The sequence below is a fragment of the Lotus japonicus genome, chromosome 2, assembly GCF_012489685.1.
Source record: "Lotus japonicus ecotype B-129 chromosome 2, LjGifu_v1.2".
Classification (NCBI taxonomy): domain Eukaryota; kingdom Viridiplantae; phylum Streptophyta; class Magnoliopsida; order Fabales; family Fabaceae; genus Lotus; species Lotus japonicus.
The window spans coordinates 69367780-69385479 of NC_080042.1; the positions used below are offsets into that span (position 1 = coordinate 69367780).

Here is a 17700-nt window from a genome sequence, read left to right on the forward strand (position 1 = left end):
ACGGAGTTCCGTCCCAGAAGATCACATCAGGTCCATCGTTCTCTCGAATAGCATGGAACTGGACAATCTCCTGCACATATTGATAGGGAAGATATCTGGAAAACATTTCAGTCCTCCAACCTGTACCTATAGTGAAGTAAGATGTAAGTGGCAGATCAAGTTCCGCCTGAGGAATAGCTTGGGTAGCAACGTCGCTGAGAGTATGACCCGACATGACCCAATTATCTCTCCAGAAACGAATACTTGCGCCATCACCAATTTGCCACCGGCACCCTGAAATTAGCTTCTCCCATGTTGATCGGATCCCACGCCATGTCAAGGATTCCCTACTGCATCTCTTCACTGTAGGCATCACGCGGTCACCACAACCATATTTCCCTTTTATCACACGAACCCACAAAGAATTGGGCTGGTGTATGATCCCCCACCCTACCTTCATTAGCATTGCTTCATTAAACTCGGAAGAACGTCGGAAACCTAGCCCACCTTGAAGCTTTGGACTGCAGATAGTTTGCCAACTGACTTGACTTACCCTCTTCACTCCGTTCTCAGAACCCCAAACAAACGCACGTTGGAGCTGATCTAACTTCTCACACACACCCTTTGGGATCAACATTGTCTGCATGCAATATGAGGGGAGAGCAGCTATAACAGATTTGGCCAAAGTGGCTCTCCCTGCAAGACTAAGAGTGGAAGCCTTCCAGGCCGAGAGACGTTTCTGAGTGCGCTCCAAAATAAAATTATAGGTAGCTTTGTTTGGAGCTTCATGTAAAAGTGGAACACCAAGGTAATGACCAAGATTGGAGGTGAGGCGAATCCCAGCAATACTACTAATCGCCCTGAAGGTTTCATGGGAGACATTCTTGGAGACGAGCATGCGGGACTTATCCTTGCTCAACTTCTGACCGGAGGCCAAACAGAAATCATCTAAACATTCCATCATTACCTTCACTTGAGGAATAGAAGCTTCTCCAAAAAGTAGAAGATCATCTGCAAAAAATAGATGGGTAATAGGAGGACCATTCTTAGACAGAAAGATAGGTCTCCACCTTGAGCTATCTACCTCCCGTTGAATTTGATGTGCTAGACGCTCCATACAAAGGACAAAGAGATAAGGCGAAAGTGGATCGCCTTGCCGGATGCCCCTTGATGGTGAAAATTTCTCAGTTTTACTCCCATTGAACATGACCTGGAAGGAACTAAGAGATACACAACTTAGAATTAGATCACAAAAATTATTATCCAAACCTACCTCAAGAAGAGTATCTTTTAGGAATTTCCAATCAACTCTATCGTAGGCTTTCTCTAGATCAATTTTCATGGCCACCCACCCTTTCTTCTGTTTCATAACGCGCATAGAATGGAAAACCTCCTGAGCAATAATGATATTGTCTGAACTTTGTCTCCCTGGAATGAAACTACATTGGTTAGGAGAAATAAGATCACCAAGGTAGCCTTTCAAGCGGTTGGCAATGGCCTTGGTTAGGGTTTTATAAATTACATTACATAACCCGATTGGTCTATACTGAGAAATAAGGTGAGGTTTCTCAATCTTGGGAATGAGAACAATGAGAGTATCATTGACTTCCTGTATTTTACCTGGGTTTTGCATGCATGCTTGAATAAAACTCACCACCGAAGGGCCCACCACCCCCCATTGGGATTGAAAGAATAAAGGATTAAGCCCGTCCGGACCCGGCGCCTTCATAGCTCCCATACTGAACACTGCAGCCTTTATCTCTTCTGGATCAAGCGGCTGACTTATACTGGTAATGGCGTCGTTGGGAAACATTGGGAACGCTCCTCTAATATGATACTCTGGTCCCGCGCCTGGACTTGTGTATAAGTCTTGAAAGAAATTGCGAACCATGTCACGGAGGATAAGAGGGTCTGTGATGTTCCTTCCCTCACCATCCTGTAGCATTTCAATCTTATTCCGCTTTCTCCGTGTCAAGGTGGCTGTGTGGAAAAACCGAGAATTTTTATCCTCATGTTGTAGCCAATTAACTCGCGATTTTTGCCGCCACAACAGTTCTTCTTGTACTAGGACCGCTGGGTACTCATTCCAAAGGTGGCGTTGGAGCTTCTCAAGATAGGGTATATGATGCATACGTAATTTGTTGTTAATACCTTCTAGACGACGCATGAGGCGGCGCCTCCTCCTTCCTATCTCCCCAAACACTTGTTGGTTCCAAGTTGATGCTTGCGTACGAAAGGCCTCAGAGGCTATGGGCCAAGAGCTGCTTCCTTGCCAAGAATCCTTCACTAAGCGGGGGAAATCGTCGTGAGTTAACCAAGCAGCGAGGAAACAGAAAGGACGTTGTGAAGAGTCCACTGCGCTGGCCTCTAGCTGAAGGAGAAGTGGTTTATGATCTGATTTTAGTCTAGGAAGATGGAGGACTGTCGTTTCAGGGAAGGCCAAAATATAACGGTCATTGCCAAACATCCAGTCAATTCTCTCTTTAACTCCTCTGCCCTCCCATGTGAAAGGAGGGCCTTTGTACCCAACATCAGAAAGGGCACAGTCAGTAACACACTCATGAAATTTCCTCATTGCCACTAAATTAGGAAGACCTCCTCCCATCTTGTCTGAGGCATGGAGGTAAGCATTAAAATCCCCCATGGCCATCCAAGGGCCCTCCACGGTAGCAGCAATGTGACGGAGTTCGCGCCATAGAATATCTCTAACGGAAATATTAGGGCTTCCATAGACAAACGTAGCTAGGAGGCTAGGGAGGTTACCAGAAGGGGTGATGCGTACATGAATGAATTGTCGATGTGAAACTAACACTTCCAAGGTGCCAAACTGTTTAGACCACAATAGCCAAATACCTCCCGAGAACCCTTCCGCTTCCACAACAAAGGACCCATCAAAACCAATGGTCTTCATGATGTGAGGGAGCTTTGTAGCACTCACTCTCGGCTCATATATAGCCAAACAAGAGATATGATGTCTAAGAACAATATCCTTAAGAAGGAGAGGTACTCCCTTAGCAGCAGCTCCCCTAATGTTCCAACTAAAAATGTTGTACACCATTAAAACCATTAAAAGGTTTGGGGCTAGGTCTCTTAAAGACCTCGATGGCACCTAGGAGACATGCTCCTATCTCTTTCCCTATGTTGAGAAGCAACTTTTCCACCTGGGGCTCTGGTTGGTGAAGAAAGTGTTGGAGAATAATCTCCATGGACACCGCTAGGATGTCTGCGTTTAGCCTCATCAGGCATTCCACGCGCCTTAATTTTTGCTGATTTAACAGATACGGGGCCCCCTTTAATGTGATTAAATGGCGGCGTTGAAGTTGTTGTTTTCTCCTTAACATCAGCCCTAGAAACTGCCTGGGGGCCACCTAGAGAGGAGTTATTATTTTTATTCTGGACCGGATCCAGACATTCCTGGTTGGAGTGCATTGATTTCCTTCCCGTGGGCCCGTCAATGATTGACCCTGCTGCATTCACCTCTGGATCCACAACCTCTTTTGGACTTTCCCCAGGTGGTTTGCTGGGGGCCACCTTTGGATCGGTGACTTGGGGCACATTAAATTGTGGAGCAATAATGACCCCGGTATCCGAAGAAATATTCCTTTCTGTTTGAACAGTTGACTGTTTGGAGATTTGCATATTTTCCGCGAGCGTTGGAACAGAGGTACCTCTGATTCCGGAAGAGTCATTAATATTCTCAACCTCCATTCCAGCTAAGGCAGAAAACCGTGAGCCACCGCTTCCGCCGCCGGATGGCCTTGACAAGCCACCCTTGCCACCCTGAGCTTTGGGAAAATTCCTGGAGGGCCTTTTAGCAATCATCCATGGGCCGAAGTCATCGGAATTGGTGCCGGAGGACTGAACTGGTGGGGCACTCTGTGCATGTGAACCCTGCAGATTTGTTACCATTTGATTGTTTGGACAAGTTTCTTTTTTATGACCAAACTTACCGCACTCAAAACAAATCAAATTCAATCCTTCATACTCTATCTTGAACTCCTCGCCTTCAAAAATGAATTTGGAGATTAGAGTCTTCCTGAGATCTACTTCCACACAGATCCTAGCAAACTTTGCCCTTTCTGTTGATGCCCCGGGCTGACCTTTTCCAGCCATGTTCTTCCACGTGAAGTCATCAACTTTGACGAATCTACCTACATTCTTCCCAATTTCATGAAGCACCTCCTGATCGTAACATTCAACTGGGAAACCCGGCAACCTGAACCATACAGCCACCCTGGTTAATTCACCTTTGGAAGGAATGAACATGGGACGCCATTCCTGAATCACCAAATAGTGACCCATGATAACCCAAGGCCCGCCAGAGAAGGCATGAGCATAGTCTCCTCTGTTAGTGAAACGCACCACAAAGAAGTCGAAATCTAAGTCGATCACTTCCATCTCTCCTGATGGATTCCACATCTTCCTTAACCTGTCCTTCAAGAGATTCAGTCCAATCCTCTTGCCTAGGAGCTTAACGATCAGGGCGTTCTGCCACGGTCGACGCAGTTCAAGTCGTTTCTCCTTCGAGATTTTAATGACAGGACATAGCGGGTTGATAGGCTCCTCTGGCTGGATAGCCGCCATGCCTTCCAGATCGCTATCGTCTGATTCCGATAAAAAGCCCTCCATGGGGACTTCGTCATGATCAGAGTCTTCGCCGCCATTAATCCCTACGCAAACGTCCTTGTAGGAGATCACTCGGCGGGTTTCCGACGCCTTTGGCACCGTTTGATGTTCCAGAAGCGCTGGCTCACCCATCACGGAGGAGATGGCTTCGCCACCCCCTCCTTTGTTTCCTTCCGGTGGGACACCGGAGCTCGCCATATCACGTTGCATGGCCCCTGCGCAAGGATGACACGCACAAATCATTTTATAAATACTTTTAAACATTTAAATTAGCAAGTGTTTCAAATTCAAATAGTTTATTTAGCACAATCAATTTTGTGATTCAATTATAAAATATACACTTTTAAATGATTTTCATTATTCAGGGATATCAACTCCTAATCATTCCATGGAATGAAAAAAACTCTTAATAATTCCTTATTTAGTTATTCTAATTAATATTGTATAATATAATAATAAATCAAATCAGAATATATTTTTTGTTAGCAATTAAACACACTAATTTAAATTGTAATTCTTATATGTTTACTATAAATTATAAACGCAAGACCTTCTTATTCGTTGTAACTCACGATTCTTCGTTATTTTTACTCATTCATGTTTCTCTTTGGTATCATTAAGGAGTTTGTTTAGATGCAATAACAATTTCTTAAAGGTACATTCTTTTTCACTCACGTTCTCTTCCCCCCTCATTCACTCTACCGTACTCCTGTTCGCCCATTTCCTTTTGCTCCGTCATATTTTCTTTCAAGGATAGTTTCATTCATATGCAGGGGTTAATTTTCTATAGGTACTTTTAAAATGGTTTTGTTTGGATAATATACCCTTAAAATTAGTGTCATACAAATTTTTCCTCTTTAATGTTTCTTCTAGGTATCAGATGCTTCATAATAATTAACTAGATGTTTTGAAGAAAGTGATTCTTTCCTTCAGAGTTGATTTTAAAAGCTACGTTTTCCAAATAATAATTTATCTTTTTTTTTGTACATCGGAAAATAATAATTTATCTATGTCTATATTTATATAAATATAAAAAGAAGGTAAGAAGATTTTCTTCTAAAAGACCTATGTCACATGTCTCCTCTTAAGTAATTCATTTTCCCTCGCAAACAAAAAAAAAATATTTCAACTTTTTTTATCTCATGAATTGCTAAATTTAATAATATTATGGCCACATACACAATACATAAATAATTTCTAAAAATGTTTATAAAAAAATAATATATCAACAAAAATAAATTGCCACATACCAGTAACCACATTTATTTTATTTTTTGTTACACTCAAAGGTAAATTCTTTTTTTAAGAATAAAACATAGGTAATACTTATAAAAACTATCAAATTAAGTAAGGTTATAAATTTCAAATAATATTATTTTCAGCCCCTCCAAAATTTCAAAAAGATGCTACAATACATGAACATCTCTGAACCTATTTCATTTCATCCATTATTAAAAATTACATATTAAATTTAATTTTTTTGAAAATAATCAATTCTGATTGTAAAAAAATCAATTTTTATTTTCCCTTAAATTATTTTTTAAAATATATCAAATATTAAAAAATATTATAAATTTGAAAATACGATTCATAAAAATAATTGGAATCCTTTTTATTTTATTTTATTTTTTGAATAAACCAAATATCTATTAAAAAGGGCAAAGCCCAGAAGAGTTCCAACAACAGACAAGACACAAAGCAAAAAAAAAAAACTAAAATCAATGTATATTGGATCTTTCAATTTTTAGTCCTAAAATTTATTTTTCTGTTTTCCCTTAATATTATGGTTAAAATGATTTTAAAAGATAAATTAATTTTTTATGAAATTCGAAGTTCCTATAATACAAGATTAATTATAAAATGTGTGTGATGAGCAAATGAATTTTTGAAAATAAAATAAATATTGAATTTCTTAATTTTCAGCATCATTATTTTTTTATTTTGAATTTTTCAAAAATTTTCCAATTGCATAAATGCTTCCTATTTTAGTTACTACAAATTTTATTAGAAGTGCAGGCGGGTATGGTCTGATCCGCGAATCCGATCAAACCGATCCGAATCGAACACATTATGATGGGTTGGATTACATCATTAGTTCGGTTCAGATTTATTTACTGAATCTGATCACCATCGGTTCAGGTATCATATTTGGGGATTGAAAAAACGATCAATCCGAATCAATCTAATGAATTCAGAATTTTTTTACATTAAGCTCAAACATTTTCAGCCCATTACATTACATATTTATATTTGTATTAGAGGTGTTATTTTTATTTAGATTATATGAATTATGTCATTATCGAATGTTCTGTTCTTTGAAAATGTTAGATTTTTCTATATTTTTTATAATTTTTCACGTTTTTAGATTAATTTTTGTGCATATTTTCAAATAATATTTTTTTAATTTCAAATCCGACCATCCGAACCAATCCGATTGAGATATGGTTGGTTTTGGTTCGAATTTAGAATTAAAAATCATGAAATCTGAATCAACCCAAACCGAACCTGTTAGATTGGTTCATACATTTAAACACCATAAATCTGAACCAATCCGGCCGATTACACCCCTAAATTTTATTTCTTATAATTTAAATTAATGCCTCTAATTAATTCCTAAAATTAATGAGTATAATTAATTATCGTTTTGAAATTCAAATTTTAAAAACGTTGGTGCTCAAGAATTGATAATTTATTGGAACAATGAAATAATTTGTAATAAATAACGAATTTTTTTAATTAGATTAGACAAGATTGATTAAAGAATTGAATTTTCAAAATAGAATATTCGACATTTTCGAAATTAAATTGATATAATTTAATTAATGAATCCTTTGAACATCTTTGGGATTTCTTATGAAAAAAACTGATCATGTTTTGTTTTTCTCCATTCGTCTACTGCATGGTAAGTATTTTCAACCTTCTTCCATATTTTCCATACTCCTCTCTCTCTTCCCTTTCATTTTTCAGTTTCTCAATTCGTTATTCGATTTCATGTTAAGGAACTTTCACCTTCATTTTTTCTTTCATTTAAAACAACTATAGAGAAAAATAATTTATCAATCATGTGCAAGGTAATGCTTTTTATCTTAATGCAATAATAATTAATTTTGTTATACATGCACATTGGTTAGAATTCATTTGCTCTTTTGAGACATTTCTCACATTATTTCTTTAATCCTTAACATTCTCTTTCACCTGTTCTTTGTGACATTGTGTTTATCTTATTTTGATTTATTGTTTTCAGAGTTTTATTCCATTTTTTACTTTATAATTCTCCACCACCACTGTATGATCGCAATATTATAACTTTATTATTATCCTCTTATTCACTCTTTTTATTTGTTGTGTAAAATGATTTATTTCATGTTTCATGATACGGTGTTCGAGGTTCGGTTTTAAAGGACAAATTCATCTGATTCGATAGTTTCAGTTTTATAATTTAATCATTCAATCATTTTTTTTCAAATCCGAACCAATTTTTATCAGTTTGGATTGGATTGCATTTCAGTTTTTTAAAGAAACTAAAAATCTAATAACAAAATAAAAAATAAAATCATAAAACAAGTAGCACTGTAAAAGTTACAGAGAGAAGATATTATGCTTAAGACTAACATCAATATTTTAAAAAATGAATTAAGTACGCACTGATATGATGATTGTTAAGTGATGACTGCGATTTGTAACACTACTACATTTCATGTACAATATCTAATTAACTCTATCTAAGTTGATTATCAACCAATGTTACAAACTTATTGTTTTGAGTAAGAGACAAAGAAGCAGAACATTGATGGTTTCACTTTCGCTGAATGAAAAGAAGACATATGTCTCCTAACTTGGAAAAGGTTAAACACATTACTGTAAAGGTCTGGGTATACATGGAATAAAACATTATAAGTATGGTTAAATGGGTAATTATGTATGTCAAAAATTAAATAAATAAATACTTTCGGTTTGGATTGGTTCGATTTTTAACATGGGAACTGAAAACAAACCGATCCATTCACAAAATATCGGTTTTTGCGGTTTTAGGTTTTTTTTGTTATCGGGTTTTTGTTTTTTGGATCGGTTTGAGCGGTTTTAATTCCTTTTGGTTTGGTTATGAACACCCTTATTTCATGATCCTATTATTTACTCATTCTTCCATTTTCGATTCACCATTATATATTGTTTGACCCCTTTTTTAAATCATGAAGGGGAAAGACAGAAATCCTTCAATTTATCTGCTTGGATTGATAAAATGGATTTTTCCTCCAACGTCCCTTGGTAGGCGGTGGTTACCAAAGGTATGATCGAAGAGCCAAAGACAACAAAGGGGCATGAGTTCAAACTTAAAAATAATAGCCACGTGAGACTTTATTCAAAAATAAGAGAAGCCTTTGGATCTAAATAATTTTCGTATATTATCTATTATTTTGGTTTATTTAATCTGGTGATTTTTTTCAATGATTTGATTTGAGTTTTATTAGAAGTGGGGTTTTATATTGTTGTTACATATTGATTTCTCTTCGAAATTAACATTTTGAATCAAAATATATATTATTATTATTGTTATTGTTATTATAAATAGAAACGTTGATATGAAAAATAATCAATCAAATATTAATAATGAGTACATGTATTAAAAAAATTAAAAATACTAATTTAATGTATATACACAAATTTGAGCGATACAAAATTTATATTTTAAAGGCTTAATTGCACTTTTGGTTCCCCAACTATTGCCTTCCTGTGAAAATCGTTCTCAAACTTCAAAATTAACAAAATACGTTCTCCAACTATACATGTCGTTGCACTTTTGGTCTGTCATTTGCCTTTCGTGAGAAAACTAACGTGAGAAGCTGATGTGCCTCCCTCACGCATGTCTCACGTGACTTTCTTCAGAGAGCTTGATGACTGGACAAGTCACATGCTTCTCACGTGACTCTAAAAGGCTCCAATAGTCATCTCCCTCCTCCATCGTCTTCTTCACCATTACCTCGTTTTGGAGTCACGTGAGAGGCATGTGACTTGTCCAGTCATCAAACTCTCAGAAGAAAGTCATGTGAGACACGCGTGAGGGAGCCACATCAATTTCTCACGTTAGTTTTCTCACGAAAGGCAAACGACAGACCAAAAGTGCAACGACATGTATAGTTGGAGGACGGTTTTTTTTGCTAATTTTGAAGTTTGGGGATGATTTTCACATGAAGGCAATAGTTGGGGGACCAAAAGCAATTAAACCTAATTTAAAATACAAAATAATGAGTACATGTCTTATAATTTTAAATAAGTAAAAAAATTTAAGTAAAAAATCATGGTAGATTAATACACAATTATCACTATTAAGAATATATAATTGAAACAATTTTTAAAACATATTTACTAAAAAGATACAAAACATAATATTACACGAAATTTAAATTATAAATAACAAAAGTCACCTGTGCAGGGCACGGATAATTTCGCTAGTTGTTAATTGATTGATTGATTAAATTTATTGATAGACTACACAATTTTAAGAAAAATAATAATATATTTTGATTAAATAAGTGAGAATATTATAATTATTTAAATGGATTTAGTTTTAATTTAATGAGTTTAAAAAAATTTAATTTAATATGAAGATTCATAATATGTGCCATAATATCCCTATAGGATAGCTCAAGTTGGAGTAGCTGGGGACATATGAGTTGGGTAGGGGAGGTGCATGGATCAATTCCTGGCGGGTGTAATTTATTTTTCTGATGTACCAAAAAATAATATGTGCCATAATATAAAGAAGGCATGTAATCTTATGAGTGCAATGTAGTTAAGATCCCCATTCAGATCTTAGAATCTTATGATTTTACGATTCTTTTGGGGCTCTACGATCCGGATCCCATGTAGGATCTCATTGTTGTAAGATCGATCCAGGATCCCGATCTTTGGGGGTAGGATCTAGGATCCTGATCTGATCCTAACTAGTGTTTTGGACCAAAAGAGAGATTCGCTTGAGGTGCAGGACCTCCGCAACCGCTTCCCATTGTCTTCTATGTTGACCTTTGTCGCGACCACTGTTGGCAACCGTCACGAACAATTATTTGAGTCAATATTCTCTAGCACTCACATCCTTATATTTTTTATTTTAAAAATTTCAATGAATTTGATCATCTAAAAGTTTTTAAATAAACTAAATGAGTTTTTGTTTTTTTTTTGTTAGACCCTTATTTATGGTGGTCTAACACCACAAAAAATGTTGGATTCAAGTATATTACAAATTTCTAGTTTCAGTTCATATGAATAAGATTATTTTCATCACCTGTGTAATTTTCTACATGTGTTTATTTTATTATGTCCATATTTGCATTTCTAGTAGGATCTTACGATCCAATCATGATCTTCCGATTTACGATCTTTTTGCCTCTCTCTCGATCCTAGGTAGGATCCCGATCTTGACAACATTGCATGAATGTGTTCTAACACGGCAAGAAAAGCCTTTAATAATGTCGACTTTCATGGTAAAAGTCAACATTGCATCCAAATTAAGATTAGTATCATGGGTCACGTTAAATGTCACTAGTTTTGGATTGGTCGTGGTCTTTGTCACGGTCTGGGTTGTATGGAAGTAGCGTTGTTGGTTCTATTTTGACGGGGAGTTGCAATTGATGCATCGTGTGGTTCAGAAGCCCAAGCTCTTAGGACGTTGATCGCGAAGGTGTATTCTTTGGCGGTTCCTGAGCGGGTTTAGAGATGGGTGCGGTGGATGAATACAAATGATAGCTCCTTGGGAAATTCATATCAATCGGGCTTTGGTGGCAGTGTGGCACAATGCATTTAGAGGATGAGACTTAGCTTGCTAGTTTTGCTAGCCATATTGTGTTTCAGACAGTCTATACGCAGAGTTGTTAGCAATGATCCTGACTTGGAGATTTGTTAGCATTGTGGACTTTGCAATATTGAGTTATTCTTTGATTCGAAGTTAGCTTTGGGCCTTTTCATGGAGGATCATCATGTGTTTCATCGCTATGCTTCGATTATTACTCAGATTAAGAGGTTGATTAGGCGTGATTGGTCTTCCTCTCATTTGTTTCGTGAAGGGAATGCAGCAACATATTTTTTGGCCAAACTTGGTGTTGTCTCTGATCTGTTGGGAAAATATATGTTGGAGAGATGCTGCAACACTTGAACAAAAGAATGTTGATGATGGAAGCACTTGAAGATTCAATGGGCGTATGCACACTAACCTTTAGGTTCAATTCACCCCACTAATTAATGTATATTGGATGCAATTGAGATGAACACTGATTTCCCTTCAGGATACTTTGAATACCTTGATGCGATTTGCATTAACACAACAAGCATATCTTTAATAATAGTTTACAGAAAGATGATTCTCACAATTCCCTCATGCATTAGTGAAGTGAATGATGATTTAAAATAATGTAAATGAGAGGTAAAATATTGAATTATATCCAAATTCGTATATGTTTCTGCTGCCCAAGTTTCTCTATTTATAGAGAAACTAACATCACTTGTGAAGAGAAACATCTCTTGGTAAAGAGAAACGTCTCTTAGTAACACTTATATACTATTAACGTTCATCAATAGACACAATCATTCCTATGGTTCATCTGGCAGACGTGTCTTATTACACCCGGCCCGTGACCCAAGTTCGCGAGTTCAAAGTAATACAATGCATGGATCATCGAGTTCAACATAGATTTTGACCGTATTATTTTGACTTTATTTAATCAGCAAAAGATCAAAGCAAAAACTGGATCACCGATTTCTAATATCGACAGCAACGAAGGTCAGGTTTAACACATGTATACGCCAATTTTTTTAAGTTTCTAACTTTTTATGTCGTTCTTTGGTTTGGATTTCTTTTGCCACCAATTATTTAGGTTTGGGTTTTTTCCCTTTAGTTTTATGTCGTTCTTTGGTTTGAACTCTTTCTCTTTGTCGGTATGAGATAGACCTCCGAAGGATCTTGCTCTATGTTGTCAGCTGATTGCTTGGGAACTGCCAGAATAGTTTTTTGCTATTTTGTTTCATTTCACTTGCATCCTTTTATAAAATAGTAAAATATAATTAAATGTATGTGTGAAACATATTTAGCTTGTCAATATATGATCATCTATATATTATTAAAAAGAAAATCGTTATCCAAAATAATTTTACACATGCATTCCAAGAATCAATTTCATCTCACCCCCTCTCTGGCTGACAAGTGTCACAGTCAGAGAGACTCACACAAATTAATTATCCTAAGTGATTTCCCTATAATTTTGTTTGGTTGTCCCCCATTAAATGAAAAAATTATAAATAAAGTTAATAACGTAATGTTTAAATTTTGTTTGTTTAAATTAATATATACAGTGATCCGGAAATGTTAATAACATAATATTTTAAGTTAATATACACAACTTCAATATAATATACCGAATTTATTATATTACGGTTCAAGGTTTATTTTAATAGTATTCTAGATTTATTATATTGAACGTTTTGCAATTAATTATTTATTTCCTTCAAATTCCTTTTGAGGAAATTACTTTGTTCTATCTATTTAAGGAAATTACTTTTTGCAATTAATTTTTTATTTCCTTCAAATTCCTTAAATAGACCACTTAATTATATTAAATTGTATTTACACTCATAAAAGACATTAAATGCTATATTAAATAAATGGTAAATCCGTTTTTTCTTTTTAAAAATCTCATTTGAAATAATTTTTTACATTTTAATGCAATGACAATTTGTTTAAGGAAATTCTTTTTCTAATTTCATTGATTAAATCTAATTAGTTTAATTATAACCGTTGACTACCATCACTTAATTTAATTATGTATCATTGACAATTTTAAACATTTAATTCGTTTACATTTCTAAATTCATTGATACTGGAGTTTTTTTCATCTAATTTAAATATATTTTAAATAATTTTAGGATTAAATATATATATGAAGTTTTTGTCAAACTTTACAATTTGTGCGATACTCATTGTGATTTATTTTGTTTGGTTGAATGCTCATCTTTTTTTCGTATCTTAATTCATTAATACATGTCTAAATATTGAGATCAATATTCGTCGTGCAACGCAGGGGTAAAAACGCTAGTTAAACTCAAAGCATAATCATTTGAAAAAAACTCCAATATCACATCCTGATCGTCTCCAATTTTTCTCGAAATCAAATCCAATCCGAAATTTGATTAGATTTTATTCAAAGATAAATCACAATTAGTCATAGTTTATTCCTTTTTTATTATAATCTTTTCAGATTTACTTTAGAATATCATACCATTGGAAGCAATATATTTATACCATGAATTGCTGTCAATTTTTTTATGCCCTACCTTCGTGAGAGAAAAAAAAAACAGTGTATATCTCTGTCCCAAGCCAAGACGAAGAAAAGTTTCCATGGAGAACTACAAGGTTTTGTCAATATTTGCTGTATTAGCTGTGGCCCTATTATTAGCTGCCCCATCACTGCATATGTTCTACTACGACAGGAGTGAGAGCATGTATCAAAAACTGCGTTACCATATTTTATTACCAGTGCTCATCTCAATTACCATATACTCGAGCAATTGGATTTCCCACATTCTAGAGAAATTGGTGGGATTTTGTTCTACTCCTACCACATCAATGCCAAACATAATCTTTGCAGTCTCCAAGAGCGTGCTACAGCATATACCATGGAAGCTGGTTTTCTTCATTTGGATCTATAGTGCAGCAATAGTCTGCCAGCAATATATTCGAGACCAGATATTCTGAGAGATTAAGAAAACAGCAGATGAAGAAGCGCACGAATCTAGAAGTTATGAGGAAAACACCATATATTCTTTCATTCTAAAACTGGTCTGCTACTGAATGTTTCCGTTTGTCTATTTTATGTTTTTTTTTTTCAATTATTGAAGAGTTCATCTTATAGATGTAAGATCATCCATCTTAGTGAGCAAGCACTTATATATTTTGCTTTGATATTTGATAGTTCTGTTTTTTATTGTATGCATGTCCAACCTTTCACAGAATATGAATTACATACGCATATCCATATATACTATGAAACGATGTAAGAAGTGCAATATTAAGATTGCTACGCACAGATAAAAAGTGCAAATTATTCAACCAAAAGCTTAGAGCAGATTCATTTTCTATAAACAGAACTGTCATCGGTATCATTTTAACTGCTGTTAGAAAGTCTTTAACAGAAAACAGTAATGACAAACTATTGTTTACAGGCCCTAATCGTTTCAGAGATAATACAGGTTATTGTTCTTTAGTTAGTCATATACAAAATTTAAAATCCACTCAGGTCATAATTCACCACATACATTATCTGGTCCCTCATTGTCTGCTAAGAAAAATAGGCGAGTTTTCACTCACTTTTCCCCTCAAATTCTTGACACTGAATAGGGTATGCCAAATATATCTCATATACTTCACCTTTCCATAATAATTTATTTCTTAACCACATTTTCAGCACATGTAAATCAAAATAATGAACATAAAGAAGCAGTCTTCTAACACCTTAGCACATTGTATTCCATGTATTAAGTAAAGGAAACCATACACTTCCACACATTGTGAATATTTGCCAGTTTATTTGATGTATCATACATCACAGGGTTACTATGGTCTATGAGGTGTTTTCTTTTCTGTCTTGGGCTAGTGAGATACTTACTTTTGAGAGTGAAGACAGAATTATAAATTGAAAATATATTTATTGAGATTGAACTCATTTATACATATGCATAACAAATCAAAAAGTTGTTTCAATTTCAATGGTTAACTTTACAACCAATAACAATAACTTCTTACTTTATCCTCTTAGCTGAATCACTCACTCTGGAAAAAACAAATACTTTCCAGTTCCAAATTTCTTACAGTATTTTCTCAAACTCAAGCTTTTTTGTTGACAAATCTTATTAATTTTGAACCACAGAAACAAGTTAACATCACAGAAATCTCAATAAACACAGTCAAACGAAGACTGTTTGATAGGTCTACAGTACTTAAACAAACAACCCTTAACGAGTTGAGAAAAAGAACATGTTGTAGCCTCATTTTTAAGGTCTAACCTTTCCAATTATTACAAAGCATCTTCCATACACTCTCAAAGGAACTTCCTGTAGGGTCGACCAGCATCTTCATCTTGCATATGCTGTAATTATAAAAAATTACATGTTAAAGTCCCCCAGAAAAATGTGTACCACAAAAAAAGGTTCAAACAAAACTGGAGCAAGAAGGTTTGAGAACCATAACACATTATGTATATGTCCTAAAATAAAAATAAAAATAAATACATCACATCTGAAGGATTGAACAGAGCTAAACTAAGCCAAAAGGAGATTAGCATAAGACAACTAGCGTGTTTGGAAACACCTGTGACGTTCCACCCAGAATGCCAACTAGTAACACTGCAATGCAGACACCAACCTTACAAATCTGTGATACCAGGCGTTCCACCCGGAACACCAACTAGTTACACGACAATGCAGACACTAAATCTTCTAATTCTCTGGTACCAGCTAAAACTTAACAATCTTTTTACGAAACAAATAAAATTTTCTTTGACAATGACTTCACAACCCTCAGGGATTAAGGCGAAAAATCCTAATCTCATCTTATTTCACAAGACTAGATTAAGGTGTTCCCTTATCTCAAATAAAACATTTGGTGAAACATCATAAATACCAAAGTGGCCACCAAAATCACGCGTATGTTTGGCTTTATTTATGTTTCCAAGAGCCCGGACTGATTCATTCTTGGAGAAGCTATGTGAAGTAGCTTCTTACCATCAAGATATTGATTTCTAAGTGGTTTATGAATGAGTTTCCACTTTCCAAACATACTATACATCTAAAATATAAGCTAAAAAATGTAGCTTTTCCTCAACCATTTCTCTCATTTTCAGCAAAAGCTCAACCAAACATACACGTTAAGGCCAATAATGAAGCAACTCAGAAATGTCAAAATCAAACAGTTCAGAACCATTTGGTATAGTACTAATGTGTGAGGACAAAAAAATCCATCTTTGATATACTCACACTCATTTTCTCTTCCATCTCATTTTCTCACTTTCTTATTTTCCTATCGCATCAATCCTCATACTTCTCACTTCCTCTCTTCTATTCCTATATCTCATCTATCTATGTGTAAAGAGATAATTTTCCAACAAAAAAAATTAGCTGCACAAAAATCAAGGGTAGCATTAGCAAACTGCATAGCTGCTCGCCGGCAATGATCCATAATCTCAAACTTCACTTTCACAATTCAGCTACTGCAACTGATAACTAAAATATATAAGCATTCAAAATTACTATCCGCGCCATAATGCAATCATGCTCACTTGTTCAGATAGAAACACACATATATAAATTCACATTTTCAAAAATAAAAAATTCAACCTAAATTGAAACCCTTAAATCACACAGTGAGACAAGAAAATTGACCCTTTACTGATCCAATCAAAGGCATTCGCACTGACAAATCTAATCCAAGCACTCAATCACATGTAGCAGGATATGCATTAGATAGAAGCGCAATCCTCAGATTGTGAGGTGATGGCACAAATCTTACAATACCTAGCTACCTAAAGCTGAAATGAAATCCCTAAATTCAGATTTCGAAGGTGTAGAAGAAGAAGAGACTCACGAATTCACGGACGATGCCTTTGTAGACAAGGACGGGAACGGCGATGCCGAAGATGCCGACAAGGAGGAGGTTCCGGCGAGTCCAGCGGAAATTGACCTCGAGATTCTCTCTGGCAGATGCCCAATCTTCAATAAACTTGTTCTTGTTGGTTTCCATTCCTCCACCCATCTTCGATTTCTTCGATCAAATGCAATACAGCACTTCTTCTTTTTCTTCTTCTCTCTTCTCTTCTGTCTCTGTTCTGTTCTGTTCTCTCGTTTCTTCGAACTCGGTTCCCACTCGCTAGCTCTTAACTCAGTGTGTAAATGGGCCTAGCCCACTGGACTCAATCTTTCCCAATATGAAGAGTATCAAAATTTAGACCCAAAAAAAGTGTATCAAATTAGCCATTGGGCTATTACATCAGTCTGAACCAAAAAATCAACCTCCGGATGAACCTCTTTTATCCAAACACAAGTGTTTTCTTCCAATCT

General features: G+C 35.5%; 1 protein-coding gene across 1 annotated transcript; it reads right to left on the minus strand.

Moving 5' to 3' along the window:
• Positions 1 to 15461: 15461 nt before the first annotated feature.
• LOC130739122 (uncharacterized) lies at positions 15462 to 17496 on the minus strand. Its single transcript, XM_057591350.1, has 2 exons — positions 17228 to 17496; positions 15462 to 15734 (listed from the first exon to the last, which is right to left on the minus strand). Exons 1-2 carry the CDS (start codon positions 17393 to 17395, stop codon positions 15687 to 15689), a joined length of 216 nt encoding a protein of 71 aa, XP_057447333.1. The 5' UTR covers positions 17396 to 17496; the 3' UTR covers positions 15462 to 15686.
• Between the last annotated feature and the right edge of the window lie 204 nt (positions 17497 to 17700).